At 35.7% G+C, this 17,021-nt stretch overlaps 3 protein-coding genes across 3 annotated transcripts; 2 read left to right on the forward strand and 1 right to left on the reverse strand.

Annotated features, from left to right (window-relative positions):
- Window positions 1-509: 509 nt before the first annotated feature.
- Window positions 510-7,273, forward strand: LOC17881319. Its single transcript, XM_006290122.2, has 20 exons — window positions 510-636; window positions 743-1,029; window positions 1,114-1,240; window positions 1,339-1,421; window positions 1,566-1,726; window positions 1,808-1,901; window positions 2,145-2,227; window positions 2,313-2,522; window positions 2,774-3,133; window positions 3,259-3,430; window positions 3,698-3,889; window positions 4,054-4,263; window positions 4,331-4,423; window positions 4,503-4,720; window positions 4,815-5,333; window positions 5,416-5,496; window positions 5,585-5,670; window positions 5,833-6,465; window positions 6,582-6,735; window positions 6,836-7,273. The coding sequence occupies exons 1-20, from the start codon at window positions 513-515 to the stop codon at window positions 6,894-6,896; spliced, it is 3,948 nt and encodes a 1,315-aa protein (XP_006290184.1). The 5' UTR covers window positions 510-512; the 3' UTR covers window positions 6,897-7,273.
- Window positions 7,274-9,693: 2,420 nt separating this feature from the next.
- Window positions 9,694-12,083, forward strand: LOC17882663 (S-adenosylmethionine synthase). The gene is made up of 2 exons (XM_006287842.2): window positions 9,694-9,807; window positions 10,689-12,083. The coding sequence occupies exon 2, from the start codon at window positions 10,699-10,701 to the stop codon at window positions 11,878-11,880; it is 1,182 nt and encodes a 393-aa protein (XP_006287904.1). The 5' UTR covers window positions 9,694-9,807; window positions 10,689-10,698; the 3' UTR covers window positions 11,881-12,083.
- Window positions 12,084-12,811: 728 nt separating this feature from the next.
- LOC17884229 (two-pore potassium channel 5) lies at window positions 12,812-14,699 on the reverse strand. Its single transcript, XM_006287835.2, has 2 exons — window positions 13,518-14,699; window positions 12,812-13,181 (listed from the first exon to the last, which is right to left on the reverse strand). Exons 1-2 carry the CDS (start codon window positions 14,558-14,560, stop codon window positions 13,034-13,036), a joined length of 1,191 nt encoding a protein of 396 aa, XP_006287897.1. The 5' UTR covers window positions 14,561-14,699; the 3' UTR covers window positions 12,812-13,033.
- Window positions 14,700-17,021: the final 2,322 nt, after the last annotated feature.

Below are 17,021 nucleotides of genomic sequence, written 5' to 3' on the forward strand. Positions count from 1 at the left end.
GATGGATAGAGATGATATTCTGAGTGGTTTTTGATCCAACAGATGGATAGAGATGATGATCAATTGTTACAATCCAAAACTGGTGTGAGAAGAAAAGAAAAGAGTCTGGCAGGTGGCAGTTGTTGCCCGAAGACAGTTTTTTCACACCATATGAGATCAGTATTGCACAACCAGTTAATGTGAAAAACGAGTTTAATATATGATAATTTGTGTCAAACAATAAGTCATCAATGCGGGGATAGCTCAGTTGGGAGAGCGTCTGAAGATCTGAAGGTCGCGTGTTCGATCCACGCTCACCGCATAATTTTCCCATTTTTTAATCTTTTACTTCGAGCCCATTGGGCTTTACTTATACTTTTCCTTTTTAAAAACTTTTTGTTTTTAGCCCATCGAGCTTTACTTATTTTAAGCCCAATGTTATAATCATGTTGACTCACTTGGAAAGTTTGACTACTACTGCAAAGCTCTGTGTTGCCTCTAAACTTTGAACTCTCTAAGTCGGAGTCGGAGCCATGGCGGAAGATAACAGCCGCCGCAAGTGGAATCCTCACGCCGGTCCATATCTAGGAGAAGTATCTTCACTAGCTTTTCTCAATCTGCCTCAACATGTTTCTTCAATTCCTTATCTTCTCGCCGGTGAGCTCACTCGAGAAATTTTTGTTTCTCATAAACTATTACAATGATTTTCGTTTCAAATTTCTCTCGAGTTTCTGATGTAATTAGAGTTTCATTCATCAATTAGGATCCGGTTCGGAGATTCTGCTTTACGATTTGAGTTCTGGTGAGTTGATTCGCTCGTTTCAAGTGTTTGAGGGGGTTCGCGTCCATGGAACTGTCTGTAGCAGCAGCTTTGTTCGTTCGGCCGAGCGACACACGTATAAACTTGTTATATTCGGAGAGAAGAAAGTGAAGATCTTTTCATTGATTGTTGAATTTGCCTCAAACACTGGCGAAATCTCCGTGAATTTGGAAATATTTGATTCTTTGCCGAGGCTTAGCAATTGGGTCTTCGACGTTTGTTTCTTACAGGTTCAAATCTACGTTTCTGTGATGTCTGCTCGATTTTATAATTGCTCATTAGACCTCATGGGTTAGGTCTTGTTATTGTGATAGGACTCTACTGGTTTATTGGAAGAAGAAGAAGAAGAAGATAAGCTTCTAGCTATTGGATGTAGTGATAACTCTCTCTGCATTTGGAATGTTAAAGAATCGTGCATGGCTTTTGTAATTCAGTCACCAGGTGTTTTGCTGTACTGGGGTTTAAGGGTTTTATAGACTCGAGTTAGAGCTTTTGGTTTATCAAGCTATTTTATACTGATGTAATTGGTTTGGTTGCAGAAAGGTGTCTACTCTATACTATGCGTCTATGGGGAAACAATATTTCTACTCTCCGTATCGCTTCTGGCACTATTTTTAATGAGGTAGGCGAACTTTTCTTCCCTCCACATTTCACCTTAAATGGTTTTTTTTTTTGTTTTTTTTTGTTTAGTCTTGCTGCCATTTCTTTAAATCCATTTTTGTGCTTGAAATAGCTTTAGTAACTGGAATCGACTGGTTGTTGGCAGATCATTGTTTGGAAAACAGTTGGCCTTGATGGCGACAGTGTCAACCATGGGCATTATTGTGCTTCCCATATGCTTAGACTTACTGGACATGAGGGTTCGATATTTCGCATTGTCTGGTCTTTGGATGGATCAAAACTAGTGTCCGTCTCTGATGATCGTAGGTGAACAGTAATTTTGTGTTTAAGCAATTAATACCTCACCTTTCCCTGATTTCTTTATCTAATGGCATATTCCTTTTATAGTGCTAGGATATGGAAAATTGATTCGCAGGACGTCGTTGGCCCTGTGCTGTTTGGTCACAGTGTTCGGGTTTGGGACTGCTGCATCTCAGATTCTGTATGTACCTCGAATTCCTTTGACTTATCATACAATATATTTTTATAAAGATTCTGCGTTAATTAGAATATTATGCTAAGAGCTGAAAATCTTTTAAAAAACGTGAATGTCAGGGTTTCTAAGGTAAGAAAACATAAGTGTTTTTACGTGGAAATCTGTTCTTACCTATGATTATATACAAATGATGTGCACATTCAAAATTCAACTTCTAAATTATTGAAATTGGATGTGTTTCTGTATCAGTTGATTGTCACTGCTGGTGAGGACTGTACATGCCGTGTCTGGGGTGTGGATGGTACCCAGGTGGAAGTGATAAAGGAACATATGTAAGTGGTGAAAGGTGTTTCCGGTGATCACTATCCTCATCATGCTTTTATTTTATTACTGATGAAAAATTATTGTATTATACAGTGGAAGAGGGATATGGAGATGTTTGTATGATCCGAATTCATCCCTTCTTGTCACTGCCGGATTTGATTCTGCAATCAAAGTACATCAATTGCAAAATTGTGGGTCTAAAACATTGTTAGATACTGTAGGAGAGCTTAATTCACCAGATAAAGTGGAATACTTTTCAGCCTGCCTCCCAAATTCAGTGGACGGTTCTGGTCTCATGGACAGGTAGGTAGTACATGTCCCTTCACAAAATTTAGTGTCTAAGAAATCTTATTTTTGGTACGGTGTTCCAAATGAATAACTAAGTTGGTTATATTGAACATGAAATCATGAATAGCAGTAAAAGGCAAAGTAATGATAAAAAATGCGATTTTTTTTTTTGTTAATTTAGATCCAATTTTACTATATATATTTTATAAACAAGTGTCTGGGGATTGTTGTATATAATTGAATATATGATTGTTATCCCCTTGCAGCAAGAGTGAGTATGTACGTTGCTTGCAGTTCACGCAGCAAGATACCATGTATGTGGCCACAAACCATGGTTGCTTGTACCACACAAGGTTATTGTCATCTGGAAATGTAAGGTGGACCGAATTAGTTTGTATACCTGAAGGGGGACCGATTATTACCATGGATGTCATGCATGGCGGAGAGGCACGCGAGTCTTGTGCATTAGATGATTATGTTGCTCTTGGAGATGGCAAAGGGAATATGACAATTGTTCGGGTTATTGGTGATATTAATAACCCACATGCGGGCATGAATCATAGTTGGAAGGCTAGCCCAGAGAGACAACTTCTGGGGGCTTTCTGGTGCAAATCATTAGGCTATAGGTAAGTAGATGTTGGGCCTAAATTATGGTTTGTTTAAATAATTTGCTTAGACAATGTATCGATTGGGTGGAAGCATTTGGTCGGAAATATTTTTGAGATTTCAATTTATAGTCTCTGGCTTCCAGGTTTGTTTTTTCTTGCAATCCTAGAGGACTATTGAAGCTGTGGAAACTATCCGATCCTTTAGAATCTGCTGCTTCTAGTACTGCTGGAACTTATGATGTCTCCCTCTTGGCTGAATTCTCCTCTTGTTTTGGAAAGCGAATAATGTGTGTAGCTGCATCAGTAGAAAATGAGGTAATATCTCAGTTTTTGCCATGTTTATGTGTTCTATTACTTTCTTTATAGTCCCTAGTTTCAACCGCTGGACTGATGCATATTACTTTATCACCATGGTGAACTAAATGTAGAGCAAAGAACACCAATCATTATTGAATAAGCCAAAGCTAGGACATAATTTTTCTTAAGATATGAAGTCTAAAAATTTTCCAGCCAAGAGTTTTGTTTCTTCAGAGTTAAGCCTTGTTAAGTTAGTAATTTACATTGAGAGATGGTTGTTTGTAGGTGATTCTGTGTGGAGATTTACGTGGCAATATCACACTCTTTCCTCTGTCAAAGGACATGCTGAATGGAGTTTCTGTTTCTTTAGAATTGAAGATACCTTCGCTAAAATATTTCAAAGGTGCCCATGGGATTTCAACTGTTTCCAGTCTTTCAGTTACTCGATTAACTTCCAACAAAGCTGAAATATGCTCGGTAATAATCTAACTGCCGCTTTTCTTTTTCAATCTTTTGCTGTTGGTAGTGTTTTGGTTTAGAAGGGAAAATATATTGTGCAATCCGCTGTCATTTTCTTGTCACGCTGACAATGGCTTTATTTTGTTGATCTTTCTTTGTTTTTTCCGCAATTTCATGTTTAGACTGGAGCAGATGGTTGCATATGCTATTTCGAATATGACAGGGAGAGGCAGACTTTAGAGTTCGTGGGTTTGAAACAATTGAAAGAGTTGAACTTAGTTCAATCCGTTTGTCAAGGGGTGCACTTTTCCAAAGACCATCCAAGCAATGACTATGCAGCCGGATTTGCGTCAACAGATTTCATACTGTGGAATTTAACAGCTGAAGCAAAGGTCGACCATTGCCTTACTCCTTATATTCACCTTCTTAATGCGAGCTGTACTGATATTCTGTCAATAGGTTGCACAAATCTCATGTGGTGGATGGCGCCGACCTCATTCCTTTTATCTCGGGGAAATCCCTGAGCGGCAAAACTGTTTTGCATATGTGAAGGTGCAATCCCTTGTCTCACGGTTAAAGTTGTATGATAATGTTTGGTATTGAACTGATGTCAACCTATCTCTTTTTTTAGGATGATGTCATTCATATTCATAGACACTGGATCGGAGGACAGAAGAACAAAGTCTTTCCTCTAAATTTGCATACACAATTTCATGGAAGAGAATTGCATTCTGTATGCTTCATCTCTGCGGATACAAAATCCGGATTCGATTCCGAAGAACATAAAATATCTGATCGGTCTAGTTGGATTGCAACAGGGTGTGAAGATGGATCTGTGAGATTGACTAGGTAGGTGCTACTGTTAGTAAAGTTAATTAACTGATATTTGATGGCGGTTTATTAGTATATTTATCTAATTGTCTAAGTATTTGGGGTTATTTAGGTATGCATCTGAGTTTGGAAATTGGGCAACATCAGAGCTACTAGGAGAACATGTTGGAGGCTCAGCTGTGAGATCAGTTTGCTGTGTATCAAATGTGCACATGATTGCTTCAGACATACTTAATTTACCAGACATGTGCGAACAAGACTCTGTAATGGATGATAGTGAAAGTCCTTGCTTACTGATTTCTGTAGGAGCCAAGCGTGTTGTAACCTCTTGGCTCCTAAGGAATGGTAGACAAAATAAAGAGGGAGATTCTTGTATTGGTGATAATGGACATAATAGAGCTTCATCGGAAGTATCTTCAGTGACGTTCCAATGGCTTGCTACTGACATGCCCACCAAATCTCGTCCTTGTGGAAAGATCGAGAAAGCTCCAAAACTGGAAAGAGTTGAAGAAGATACTACTGCTAACGTCAAGAAGTTAGGATCTAATACGTATCCTGGGAGAGAAAAATATGAAGATGACTGGAGATACATGGCTGCCACTGCATTTCTTGTAAAATGCTTTGGTTCCAGGTTAGAGGGAAATCCTTTGCTTACTTTGATTAAACCCATCAATGATAGACAACGTTGAAGTATTTTCTGTTCATCTTTTCAGGCTAACTATCTGTTTTATCGCTGTGGCTTGCTCTGATGCCACCCTTACCTTACGGGCCCTAGTCTTGCCACATAGATTATGGTAACCAGAAGTGTGTTACTTGTTTGATGACTTAGATTTTGACCTTGAGTTTATGTTTCATTTTAATATACGCTGCATCTGATTTTAGGTTTGATGTTGCATCTTTGGTTCCACTGAAATCGCCTGTTCTATCGTTACAACATGTTGTTGTGCCTTTGCATCCCCCACATGAAGGTTAGGCCATTGATATTTGTACTTTTCGATCAGTTGAATTCTGATAAATTTGTTATCTTTTCTGCTATTTGAAATTCCCGAAAACTTCTTTTCAGAAAATAAAGGGATACAGCTTCTAAAATATACCACTAGCTTAATAATTTTGATGACTTTACCTGACAGGTAGTACATCATCTAGTGATGTTTATCTCCTCATCAGTGGGGCTACAGATGGAAGCATAGCCTTTTGGGATGTAACTAAATGTGTAGAAGCTTTTGTAAAGCAAGTATCCAGCATCCATATTGAGAAGTTCATTGATTGTCAGTTACGACCACGAACTGGAAGAGGAAGTCAAGGTGGTAGGAAATGGAAACTGTTAGGCACCAACATATCTAAAAAAACACAAGACAGCAGCAACTCAGTTGGTGAAGCTGCAGAAGAAGATCCAGCCACGTCTTTGGAATTCACAAATGGCGCTCCTCAGGAAAATGATAAAAACGAAGGTGCAGATTCTCCACCTGAGATAAGCGAGATAATGCCTTCACACGTTGTGAGGAATGCTCATCAATCTGGAGTTAACTGCCTTCATGTTTCTCGCTCGAGCAGTTCTCCTGGTTATGGCGATGGTTTGATGTTTAATGTGATTAGTGGGGGTGATGATCAAGCCCTTCATTGTCTCAGCTTCAACATCTTTAGTAGTAGTAGTAGTCCAGCCAACAAATCTGAAATCATGGATAAAAACAAAAACACAAATCACAAAATCAATATCACAGGCCGTGGAGGTGTTGCATCAGCTCATAGCTCTGCCATAAAAGGTACTGTACTGCAAAAAAACTCTTTGTGGATAAAATCATTTAAATCTCTACTAGGCTAATGTATCTTTCACCATTCCACTAATGAAAGACTGAATCTTGGTTTTGATGCGATGAAGGTGTGTGGATAGACGCGAACTGGGTGTTCTCGACGGGCCTTGATCAACGTGTACGATGTTGGTTTCTTGAAAAAGATGGTAAACTAATGGAGCACGCTCATATAGTCATCAGTGTGCCCGAACCAGAGGCGCTCGATGCCAAAGCCATTGATGAGTAAGTAAAATGCACTACATACTTCCATAATCCATAAACAAAAACAATTTTTATATATTGCCCATCTCACACCAATTCTGTATGTTGAATCTATCTACAGAAAGCGATACCAGATTGCTATTGCCGGACGTGGGATCCAAATGGTTGAATTTTCCTGTTAACAGTTTCGGTTAAAAACCTGATTTTTGATCCATTGTTTTGAGGTTACTATTTGGTTATTTAGCTACCATAACTTCTTCTTCCTAAAGCTACCATCTGCTAAGGGTGAAGCTTGGAGGTAACAAGATGTGTGTTGCAGTTTAAACCAAACCAATTTTGAGTTGCTGATCAGAGTAAACCGGATTTCAATTTGTGGTTTAGTTTGATTAGAATTGTGATCTTGTCTTGTCGGTGCTCTATTAAATTTTGCTGGTGTATCATGATGTTCTGTACCCAATTTGATAGTAACATTATTGCTCAAGATTTTGGGATATGGAATTGTGCCCATGTGAGGGGACTTTTTTTGATAGAAATATCAACATTTTCACATGACCCTTAATAAATTCTAAATCAATCAAATACGATTTTATTTATTTATTTAAATTCTTTTGAGAGATTTGATTTGTCGTCCATATACTGTTCAAGTGGTTGGTGACCAAATCTGTGATTTAAAATATGATAAAATTCTACAGTTGAAGAGAAGAATAACACCAAACAACATTTTTGCATATCCTCCAAATTTTTGTTGACTGATCAATTAAACTAATCTCTAGTTTAAGGATATATAGAGAGATCTTTACATCATTACGTATCTTTTTATAAACCCACCCACTAACTCATTGATTATATTTTTCATTCCTTATTCACGAAATCATAGCTGATATTATTTTAATTTTTAACCTAACGGTCGACTCGTTATATTATATGGTCAGCCAACAGTACCATATACTATAGTAGTATTGCTCTTCATTGAGGTGTCGGTTCTATTGTGCTATTTTGTTATGAACTTAATGAAACTTGCAAAAAACAAGATAGAAAACAATGGAAGGGTAATCTTGGACTTTCATTTGGATTTGGATCGAAGACGCCATATCGTGTAACTGTCAACACTGGTCAAGAGTTTTAGTAGATATCGTAAGTAAATACGTGTGTGTGTGTGTAAATGTGTGCATAAGTTTCGCATGCAACAAAATAAAAAGTCTTTTCAGCTACCTTCTCATCGTAATTCCCTCCCAATGACTTAGAATTTTCTACGTTTGCTTGGACTTTGCCTTGATTTATTAGCACTTTAAAGTTGACTGTTCCAGTAAAAGTTAGATGCACACATGATACTATTATAAATGAAGATAGGGTTTTTTCTTTTTGGCAAACTGAAGATAGGGTTTAGGGGGAAAAAAACACTGTAATGTCGTTTATCATGCCTTGAAGAAAGTTACAAAAAACATCGTTCTCCTAATATTATTTTAAAAAGAAAAATAAAAATAAAAGAAAGAGAAATGGATAGGTGAATTACCAACCCCACTGGAGAGATATGAGCAGCGACACACACGAATCAGCCGATAAGCCGAGCCGAGCCGAATTAGTATAGTAGAGAGACTCGCGATACCAGCAACTACAACTTGTTTGGGAAACCGGCACCTCCCGGTTGCTACATTTAATCACCTAATTAATTCAGAGATTCGCCCGATTACAAACTTTTAATAATACCTGTGCCGATTATGATAACTTTTAGTAGTAGTAGTTTCTAGTCATAGTTAATTGCTTGCGGTGAAGATTATATCTTTAGTTACATGAGTTTCATTTATTAGATCAAAATTCATTGGATACTTTTTTAAAAATAAATATCTTATAACAATTTAATTAATTCACTAACAACAATCTTGTTATAAATATCTTATAACAAGATTTTGTGAGGCACTATCAAAAATGGTTTTTTGAAAGATTAACTTCATAGAATTTTGGAAAGATAAACTATTTATCTCTTGCAAACTTTTTGTAACTGTATTATGAATGGACACACATAACTGAAAATTGACTTAATATCGTTAATGATAGCATTGTGTATATATACTTACTAGTAATTCAAAAGTTTACAATATTTTAAGATGAATATTTTTTTTTAAGAAACTTAACTGTACGTTGGAAGATACATGATTAAAAATATATATACATTAGATACTTTTTAAAGAATTGATACTTTCAGAACTATATACTATGTGTGAGAGGAAAAAAAATAGAGGTAGGTTAAAAAATAAAATGGAGGTAGGTTATATCCTTTACCAAACAAACATACATCTAAATGATCCAAACCGTTTATAGAAATATCCAATGGGGTCAGAATTTTTTCTTAACAACATGTAAGAATAAGAATATCTCTCACCTAACAAAAACATAACACGAAAGTTTATGTTCCACATTTTTCTTGGCAACATCTTATATTAGTCTCTTTTCTTCCAACCACCGGTCTACCATATCATAGAAGAAATGACACGGTTCATGGCATAAAATATAATTTTTTCTTTCATTTATTCATCAAATTGTTTAAATTTTTTGTTTCAATGTAAAATACGTTTGTTTGTTCTAAGTTAAGTTATATGTGCCTATATAAACAAAAAGTTCCTAAACATACATACTTTCCTTAATTTTATCAACTTATTATTCCTTCAAATATTACATAATATTTTTTTTTGTTCGTGATTACCATAATAAGATCATGTACATGCAGTACTAATAATAATCAGCGTGATGAGGTGAGATTTACTATTTCATGGTAAAGGAAAATAAATTAATTTGATTCACTTTCCAATAAGATTATTTAAAGCATTAGGCCAAAAACAAAAAGAGAATAAATAAATATGTAGCCGAATAAGCCGATGAGAATGTATTAAAGTCACCAATAGTCCAAAGAGCTATAAAACCTATAGATCCGGTGGACAAGTCAACAGTGCCGTTAATCCCTATAAATAGCCCACCTCCTTCTCAGCCACAAATCGTCCCCGACTCGTTTTCTTCTTTACTTCGCTATAAGATTTGCTTTTGGAAGGCTTTTGAGATCTGTTTCCTCCGAGATCTGTTATCTCTCCTTCGATCCAGGTTCCGCTCTTCTTCTCCTTCTCCCTCTCTGTTTCTATTATCGATTCATTTTTGTCGATTTCACGGGTTTGGGTCGTATGCTTCGTTAAATCTGCTGTGAAATGAGGTTTTTCGATGGTTTACGACTCAGATTTGATAGTTTTTCGAACTGTTTATGCGTTGTTTGTCATTGGATCTGAGCTAGTGTGGCTAAACGAAATGAGATTCTGAAGTTTTTTTTGGTTAGGTTTTTGACTCTTAAATCTTTGAGTGGTTCGTTTGAGTGATGCCCCCAGATTTAGGTATTTTGATTTTGAAATGTATCTGGATCTGTTCGTTTTCGAGTACTGTAGTGTCTTATCTTACTTCACTTGTTTCATTTTATTGAGTTTCGAACTTGATTCAGCTTTCATTTTAGCGGATCTGTTATAATGGGTTTATCAGTTTTGCTTAGATTTGGATTTTCGCATCGATCGTGTGTTTGTGTGATTAGACATTTGGGTTTACATGCTTTGTATTTAAGTCTGAGTCATAAATGAGTTTTACCTGGTTAATCATTTGTCCATGAACTGTTAAGATTGAAGTTCCTTAATGCAAATTTAGACTTTTCCTGTTAATTCTTGTACAGATCTCCATTACTTTACAATTGCTACTGTCTCACAACCCACTTGGGGCATCTATGTTTATCAGAATAAACGAATCTTTTTAGATAAGATGCATATGTTTTAAGCTGTTCGACAATGATTTGGAATATTTTTATCTTTATGTCACTTTGAGTGTGGAATCTTTCTTTTGTTTCTTTTTTTTTTTTATTTTTAAAATGCTTTCATGATATGTTGAGACTGTCTTTCTAGCTATGATCTATGAGGTTGCTGACTCAAATCTTTCTTTTGTTTTTATAGCTTTTGAAAAATGGAGACTTTCCTATTCACATCCGAGTCTGTGAACGAAGGACACCCAGACAAGCTTTGCGACCAGATCTCTGATGCAGTTCTCGATGCCTGCCTTGAGCAAGACCCTGACAGCAAAGTTGCTTGTGAGACATGCACCAAGACCAACATGGTCATGGTCTTCGGTGAGATCACAACCAAGGCTACAGTTGACTACGAGAAGATCGTCCGTGACACTTGCCGCGCCATTGGTTTCATCTCTGATGATGTTGGTCTCGATGCAGACAAATGCAAAGTCCTTGTCAACATCGAACAACAGAGCCCAGACATTGCTCAAGGTGTTCACGGTCACTTCACCAAACGTCCAGAAGACATTGGAGCTGGAGACCAAGGACACATGTTTGGTTATGCCACTGATGAAACCCCTGAGCTCATGCCTCTGAGCCATGTCCTTGCAACCAAGATCGGTGCTCGTCTCACAGAAGTCAGAAAGAATGGAACTTGCCGTTGGTTAAGACCAGATGGCAAGACCCAAGTCACTGTTGAGTACTACAACGACAATGGTGCCATGGTTCCAGTCCGTGTCCACACCGTCCTGATCTCAACCCAGCATGATGAAACCGTGACCAATGACGAAATCGCCCGTGACCTCAAGGAACACGTGATCAAACCAATCATCCCAGAGAAGTACCTTGACGACAAAACCATCTTCCACCTCAACCCATCAGGCAGGTTTGTCATCGGTGGACCACATGGTGACGCCGGTTTGACTGGACGTAAGATCATCATCGACACTTACGGTGGATGGGGAGCTCACGGAGGAGGTGCTTTCTCAGGCAAAGACCCAACCAAAGTGGACAGAAGTGGAGCTTACATCGTGAGGCAGGCAGCAAAGAGTGTGGTGGCAAATGGAATGGCTCGTAGGGCTCTTGTCCAGGTCTCATACGCCATTGGAGTCCCTGAGCCATTGTCTGTCTTCGTTGACACCTACGGAACAGGGTTGATTCCAGACAAGGAGATATTGAAGATCGTGAAAGAGAGCTTCGACTTCAGACCAGGAATGATGACCATTAACTTGGACTTGAAGAGAGGAGGAAACGGAAGGTTTTTGAAGACGGCGGCGTACGGACATTTTGGAAGGGACGACCCTGATTTCACTTGGGAGGTCGTGAAGCCACTCAAGTGGGACAAACCCCAAGCTTGATGATATCATTGTTTATGATATTAAATTTTCTATGTTTCTTCTATCTTTTTACGTTAAACATCTATCGTGGACCAATAATTAATCCCTCCGTTTCTCTTTTTTGGTTCTGTTCTTGTATTCTTGAAATGAAAGCTTTTAGTTCGTTTACACTATTAATTTTGGTATTTTTGTGATGTCTTATATAAACTTGTAGTGGTTGTGAATCTCGTGATAAAGTGTATGTTTATTGAAGGTAGAAAACTATATACAGTCAGAAATACGAAACTACACGTATTATTTTTTGAGTACAACACGAAACTAAATAATCATTTTCAACAACACAATGACACTGCTAAATGACTTTTATAAAGAAGGCTACAGATCGTACGTTTGATCGATTCAAAGTTAGAATGGATATAATAGATGTGGAACCCAATTACATTGCATTGACAAGATTCTTTATTTTCGGTTCATACCATACGAGACTTTTTTCAAAACTAATGAAAAAACATTTCATAGCGTTACAACTTAACACAGTTGTACTGTGTTTTATCTATGTAGTCATTGTCCGGATAGTGTGTCATTGAACAACTCTCTCAACTTGTTTACTTTTAATGTTAAACATTGATTATGGAGAACCATAAACAAAAGCTGTGATTAACTGATCTTTCTGCTGAACTTTGTGCATGGATTATGATTGGGAGATTTGGTCAATCGGCCTTTCTACTAAATCAAGAGACAAAAAGCGTCAGCCTTTTTGGAGTCTTTTCCCCACTCAATGATCTCCCAACTGAAAGATTAGTTTCTTCTTATCATTCTTAATTATCTATCTCTCACCAAATTCAAATGCTTGTCTCACTCAGTAGTCCTTTTGTTCATTACCAATCCAACAAAACCGAAGCTTTTATATAATAATAAGATATCCCAATATACATTTGATAAGAGCTAAACCTTTGTTCGAATATCTTTGGACAATGGTTTTTATACATAGCCAAAGAAAAGGAAAAAAAACATATACATATTATCTCTTATAAATTGGGAGATAATTCACTGTATGAATCATTTTTATGCTAAATATATTCAATTATTTTTCTTAAAAATGTGGAAAAAAAAAATCAAAGATAATTGTACAAAGGAAAGACTAAAAAAGGTAGAGACAGAGAATGTTCTTTTGTCACAAAGGACCCCCCAAAAGATCAGGCAATGTGATTTTCCCCAAATTATTGGGATCAAGCTTATCGAACTGAATCACAACTTGGTTTATATCTTTATCAGTGATCTTCCCCATCTCCTTAAGCTTCAACACTATATACTCTGATTTACTGATAAAACAACCAAAACCAAATCCAAAACATAAAGGGTCAGAGAACTCTGAATACTAATCACTTTACTAAACTCATTGGATAAGATGAAACTGTGGCTTACAAGAAAAAGTCTAAGATTAACATGATTACTCTAAAGTTTTTAACAAAAACACACACATAATCCAAAGAAATTGCAGAAACCCATTATTAGAAACAGCTCAAAACCACTATCAAGTCTTAGCCAAATGTTTCAAAACTAACAAAAATTGAACCTTTTACCAAAAAAAAATCTAACAAAGATTGAACCTTTTTTTGTATTAAAAAAAAGAAGCAAAGTTGAGATTTTTGTAAAACCTGATGAAACCATGTTGATAAGTATCAGCAGAGAGCAAATCCTCAACAGTGATTTCTCTATTCAAAGCCAATTTAACAGCTTTCCTATGCCGCCGATCGATCCTCGCCTCGGCAAGATACAAAAACGCACGCGCCACCGCGAGAGTGGAGACAAGAAGCCAAACCGCCGCGAAAAGCCTCCCTTGAAGCGTCTTAAAAGCCCGATCACCGTAACCAACGGTGGTTACCGACATAACCGACAAGTAAACCGAATCAACGAAATCCAAATCCTCAACGAAATGCAAAACCAAGGCACCAACTCCAATACACAAAACGACGACGCATAGCGCTAAACCAACCTTCATCCTTATCCTCATCCTCCCTTTCTCGAAATCAATGATGTAATCTTTAGCTGAGAACCTGTGGTGGTGGTGGTGCTGGTTCGTCTGGATCCCGGTGAGGATCATACTCTCCTGAAGATCCAAGACGTAGTTAACAACGCCGCTGAGGAGTATATCCAAGAACCCGAATCCGAAGAGAACGAAAACAACGGCGAAGATCTTGGTCCAGGGAGTCAACGGAGCGATGTCACCGTAGCCGATGGTGCACATAGTGACGATACAGAAGTAGAGAGCGTCGACGACGGGGTGGGTTTCGATACCGGAGTAATGGTCTCTGTTGAAGGAGTAGATTGAAACCCCTAAGGTTAAGTAGATGATAAGCAAGAAGAAGGCTTGTTTGATTATGGATTTCGAGATTGGTGTTGGCTTTTTCGTTTCTTGGGTTTTGGGTCTTAAGTCTTTGATGATTACCATAGCTGGAGCTGTACGACATCTGTGAAGTGGTCGTGGGTTTGTGAAATACGGATCTTCTTCTTCTTCGTCGTCGTCGTCGTCGTCGTCTTGTACGGATTCTTCGAGATGAAGATGAGAAATCTCGTGGAAGAAGGAAGTGTTGGAGATAGAGCGAGGGATTGTGACGGCGGTGGAGTCAGGGTTCTCCGGGATGGGTTCGAGACGGAAACGTGATTGAGGGCTGATGAGAGGTTGGTGATGATTCTCCATTTACCAACAAATGAGGAGTCTCTCTGTTACCAATATATAAATATGATAAAAAACTTTGTTTTTGACCGGAAAATTCCAAAACAAAAAAAAACAAAGTGAAAAAGAAAAGAGAGAGAAGTGTTGTTGATTGGTGTTTTTGGATTAGCAAGTTTTTTTTTTTTTTAATAGGAGTTTTTACGAAAAAGGTAACCTATGCCACGTAGGAAAATACATTATCGAGAGCTTTTTGAAATTATAAAAACGCACATGCGTGTATTAGTTTACAGGAAAATTTCACATCTAATTTTAATTTGAAAATTTAATATTTAATGTTATTTGGTTGAAAATAAAATGTGTAATTTATTAATTTGTTGTTTATTAATACATCGAATATATAAAAATTGTTAAATCGAAGAAACCGTTTAACAAACGATAATCGGATTGACGAAATAACTAAATCGGAATTAATGGAATTACGCTAAACTTAGAGTTTATCAATTTAGGGTAATAGTAAAGGACAATGCAGTCTTTGGATAACTCCAAATTACCCATGTGTTTAGGGATTAGTGATTTCGTCAACCTGTGTTTAGTGATTCCGTCAATCCGGTTAAGCGCTTTATTCGATTCAACGATTTTTATATACTTAATGTATTAATAGACCAAAATTTAATAAACTATACATTTTATTTTCAATCAAATAACATTGGGTATTAAACTTACAAATTAAAATTAGATGAAGAATTTTTATAGAATTTTCCCATTAGTTTAGGCAAGTACGCTCACACATTTGTGATATTTTTATGGATTCAAGTATTCAACTAGTGACCCTTTTAAGTTTTACCCAATGACGGTAAAAAAGATCGATACAAATTCCAGGGAATTTCGTAAAAAAGAAAAATAATAAAATGTTTATCTAAAATGTTAGCAAAACAGAACGTTTATTTTTAACTATATTGATTATCTTACAGTAAGATTTTAGATAAACATTTTATTTACTGCAGAATAGGTTGACTTTGAGGTTACCTATATGAGCCAATGAGTTTATGATATATTATTAATTAATTAGAAGAGTTGGATTCGTGAAATTAATCTATACTATTAATTGGGAAGGACAACTTGAAGCCAAACACCCGCTAATTGAAAAAAAAAATTTCATGAAATATATTCCAGTTGCCAAACAGAATTATTGACAGCAAAAAAAAACAAAAAAACAAAAACAATCTATATTTATGGAAATCATAATAATCTTTTACCATAAAAAGTGGACAATTAAATTCAAAATTAAATATATGTAAATCTATTTTGAATATACATAAACATATTTAATATTAATTTAATATTTTAATATAATTTCGAAATTAATAGTATAGATATAGAATCAAATCTAATAAAACAAAATCATCATATATCTAAAAAACAAAGATAACATTTTTTTAGATTAATAAAAAGATAAAAAAATATGTTAGCATATGAAATAATCAACTAATCAAATTCTACATAGTATATATACATAACTGATCATATCATCAAATTTAAAAAAATTATATAATTTTTAAATATAAATAAAAATTAAACAAATCAATAATTAAATATTTGTTTGCTAAAATCATGCGAATAAACATTTTAGATCACATAAATTTCTTATTTTCACATTAAAAAATATTCATATTCAAAAAGCAATCTAGAAATTTTAGCACAAAAGATATCTACAAAATGTATCATTAATTCAATTAGTTAATGATTTTTTATTTGGTCAAACAGTTAGCTTATGATTACTCTAAGGGGGAGTTATTGGGAGACTGATTTTAAAAGAGTTTGTGGATTTCAAAAGTTTAGAGATTTTAAGATTCTCAAAAAGATTTGTTGATTCTAAAATAATGTTTACCCAGATTTTTAGAGTTTAATAGATTCTTCATATGATAGACTCTACAAATCCTTATGATAATTGCAGTATTTTGAAAGTTGTTTTTAATGACTAAATATGTAAGGAATCATAAAACCAATAACACTAGAATTTGATAGAATTGGAAAATCAATAAATACTCAACTTTTTGAATAACAAAGGATTTTAAATAGAATTACAAAATACATACACCAATAACAAGAGATTTTATTAAGAATCTAAGAATCCGTACACCAATAACAATAGAATTTTAAACTCTAAAAATCTTTAAAAGTCATTTTCCCAATAACTCCCCCTAAACTTCTTCTTTCTTATTAATTTCACACAATCTTAACAAAATAAATCTTCATCCATTGGCAATTTGCATATCATTACTATTATCAAATATTAAATAATTGTTTTATCAAATCATTAACAACATTTTGAGATTATAAACATATAGAATTTCTATTAAGATTAAAACTAAATAACAAGTGGATATATCACATTTAAATGGTTTTAACGACTTATTACCAATTTTTAAATAATAAATGGATTATATTTTATGATTTAATCTAATTGAAAACAAATAAAATGTAA

Source organism: Capsella rubella, unplaced genomic scaffold (genome assembly GCF_000375325.1).
Source record: "Capsella rubella cultivar Monte Gargano unplaced genomic scaffold, Caprub1_0 scaffold_6, whole genome shotgun sequence".
Classification (NCBI taxonomy): Eukaryota; Viridiplantae; Streptophyta; class Magnoliopsida; order Brassicales; family Brassicaceae; genus Capsella; species Capsella rubella.

What these genes read in the sequence shown, in the direction of transcription:
- LOC17881319 (XM_006290122.2), top strand. Translation starts at nt 513, where the DNA reads ATGGCGGAAGATAACAGCCGCCGCAAGTGGAATCCTCACGCCGGTCCA. An exon ending in GTAAAATGCTTTGGTTCCAG is followed by an intron (nt 5,334 to 5,415) that starts GTTAGAGGGAAA and finishes TCATCTTTTCAG; the next exon opens with GCTAACTATCTGTTTTATCG. An exon ending in TCATAGCTCTGCCATAAAAG is followed by an intron (nt 6,466 to 6,581) that starts GTACTGTACTGC and finishes GATGCGATGAAG; the next exon opens with GTGTGTGGATAGACGCGAAC.
- LOC17882663 (XM_006287842.2), top strand. Translation starts at nt 10,699, where the DNA reads ATGGAGACTTTCCTATTCACATCCGAGTCTGTGAACGAAGGACACCCA.
- LOC17884229 (XM_006287835.2), bottom strand. Translation starts at nt 14,560, where the DNA reads ATGGAGAATCATCACCAACCTCTCATCAGCCCTCAATCACGTTTCCGT. An exon ending in TATCAACATGGTTTCATCAG is followed by an intron (nt 13,182 to 13,517) that starts GTTTTACAAAAA and finishes TTGTTTTATCAG; the next exon opens with TAAATCAGAGTATATAGTGT.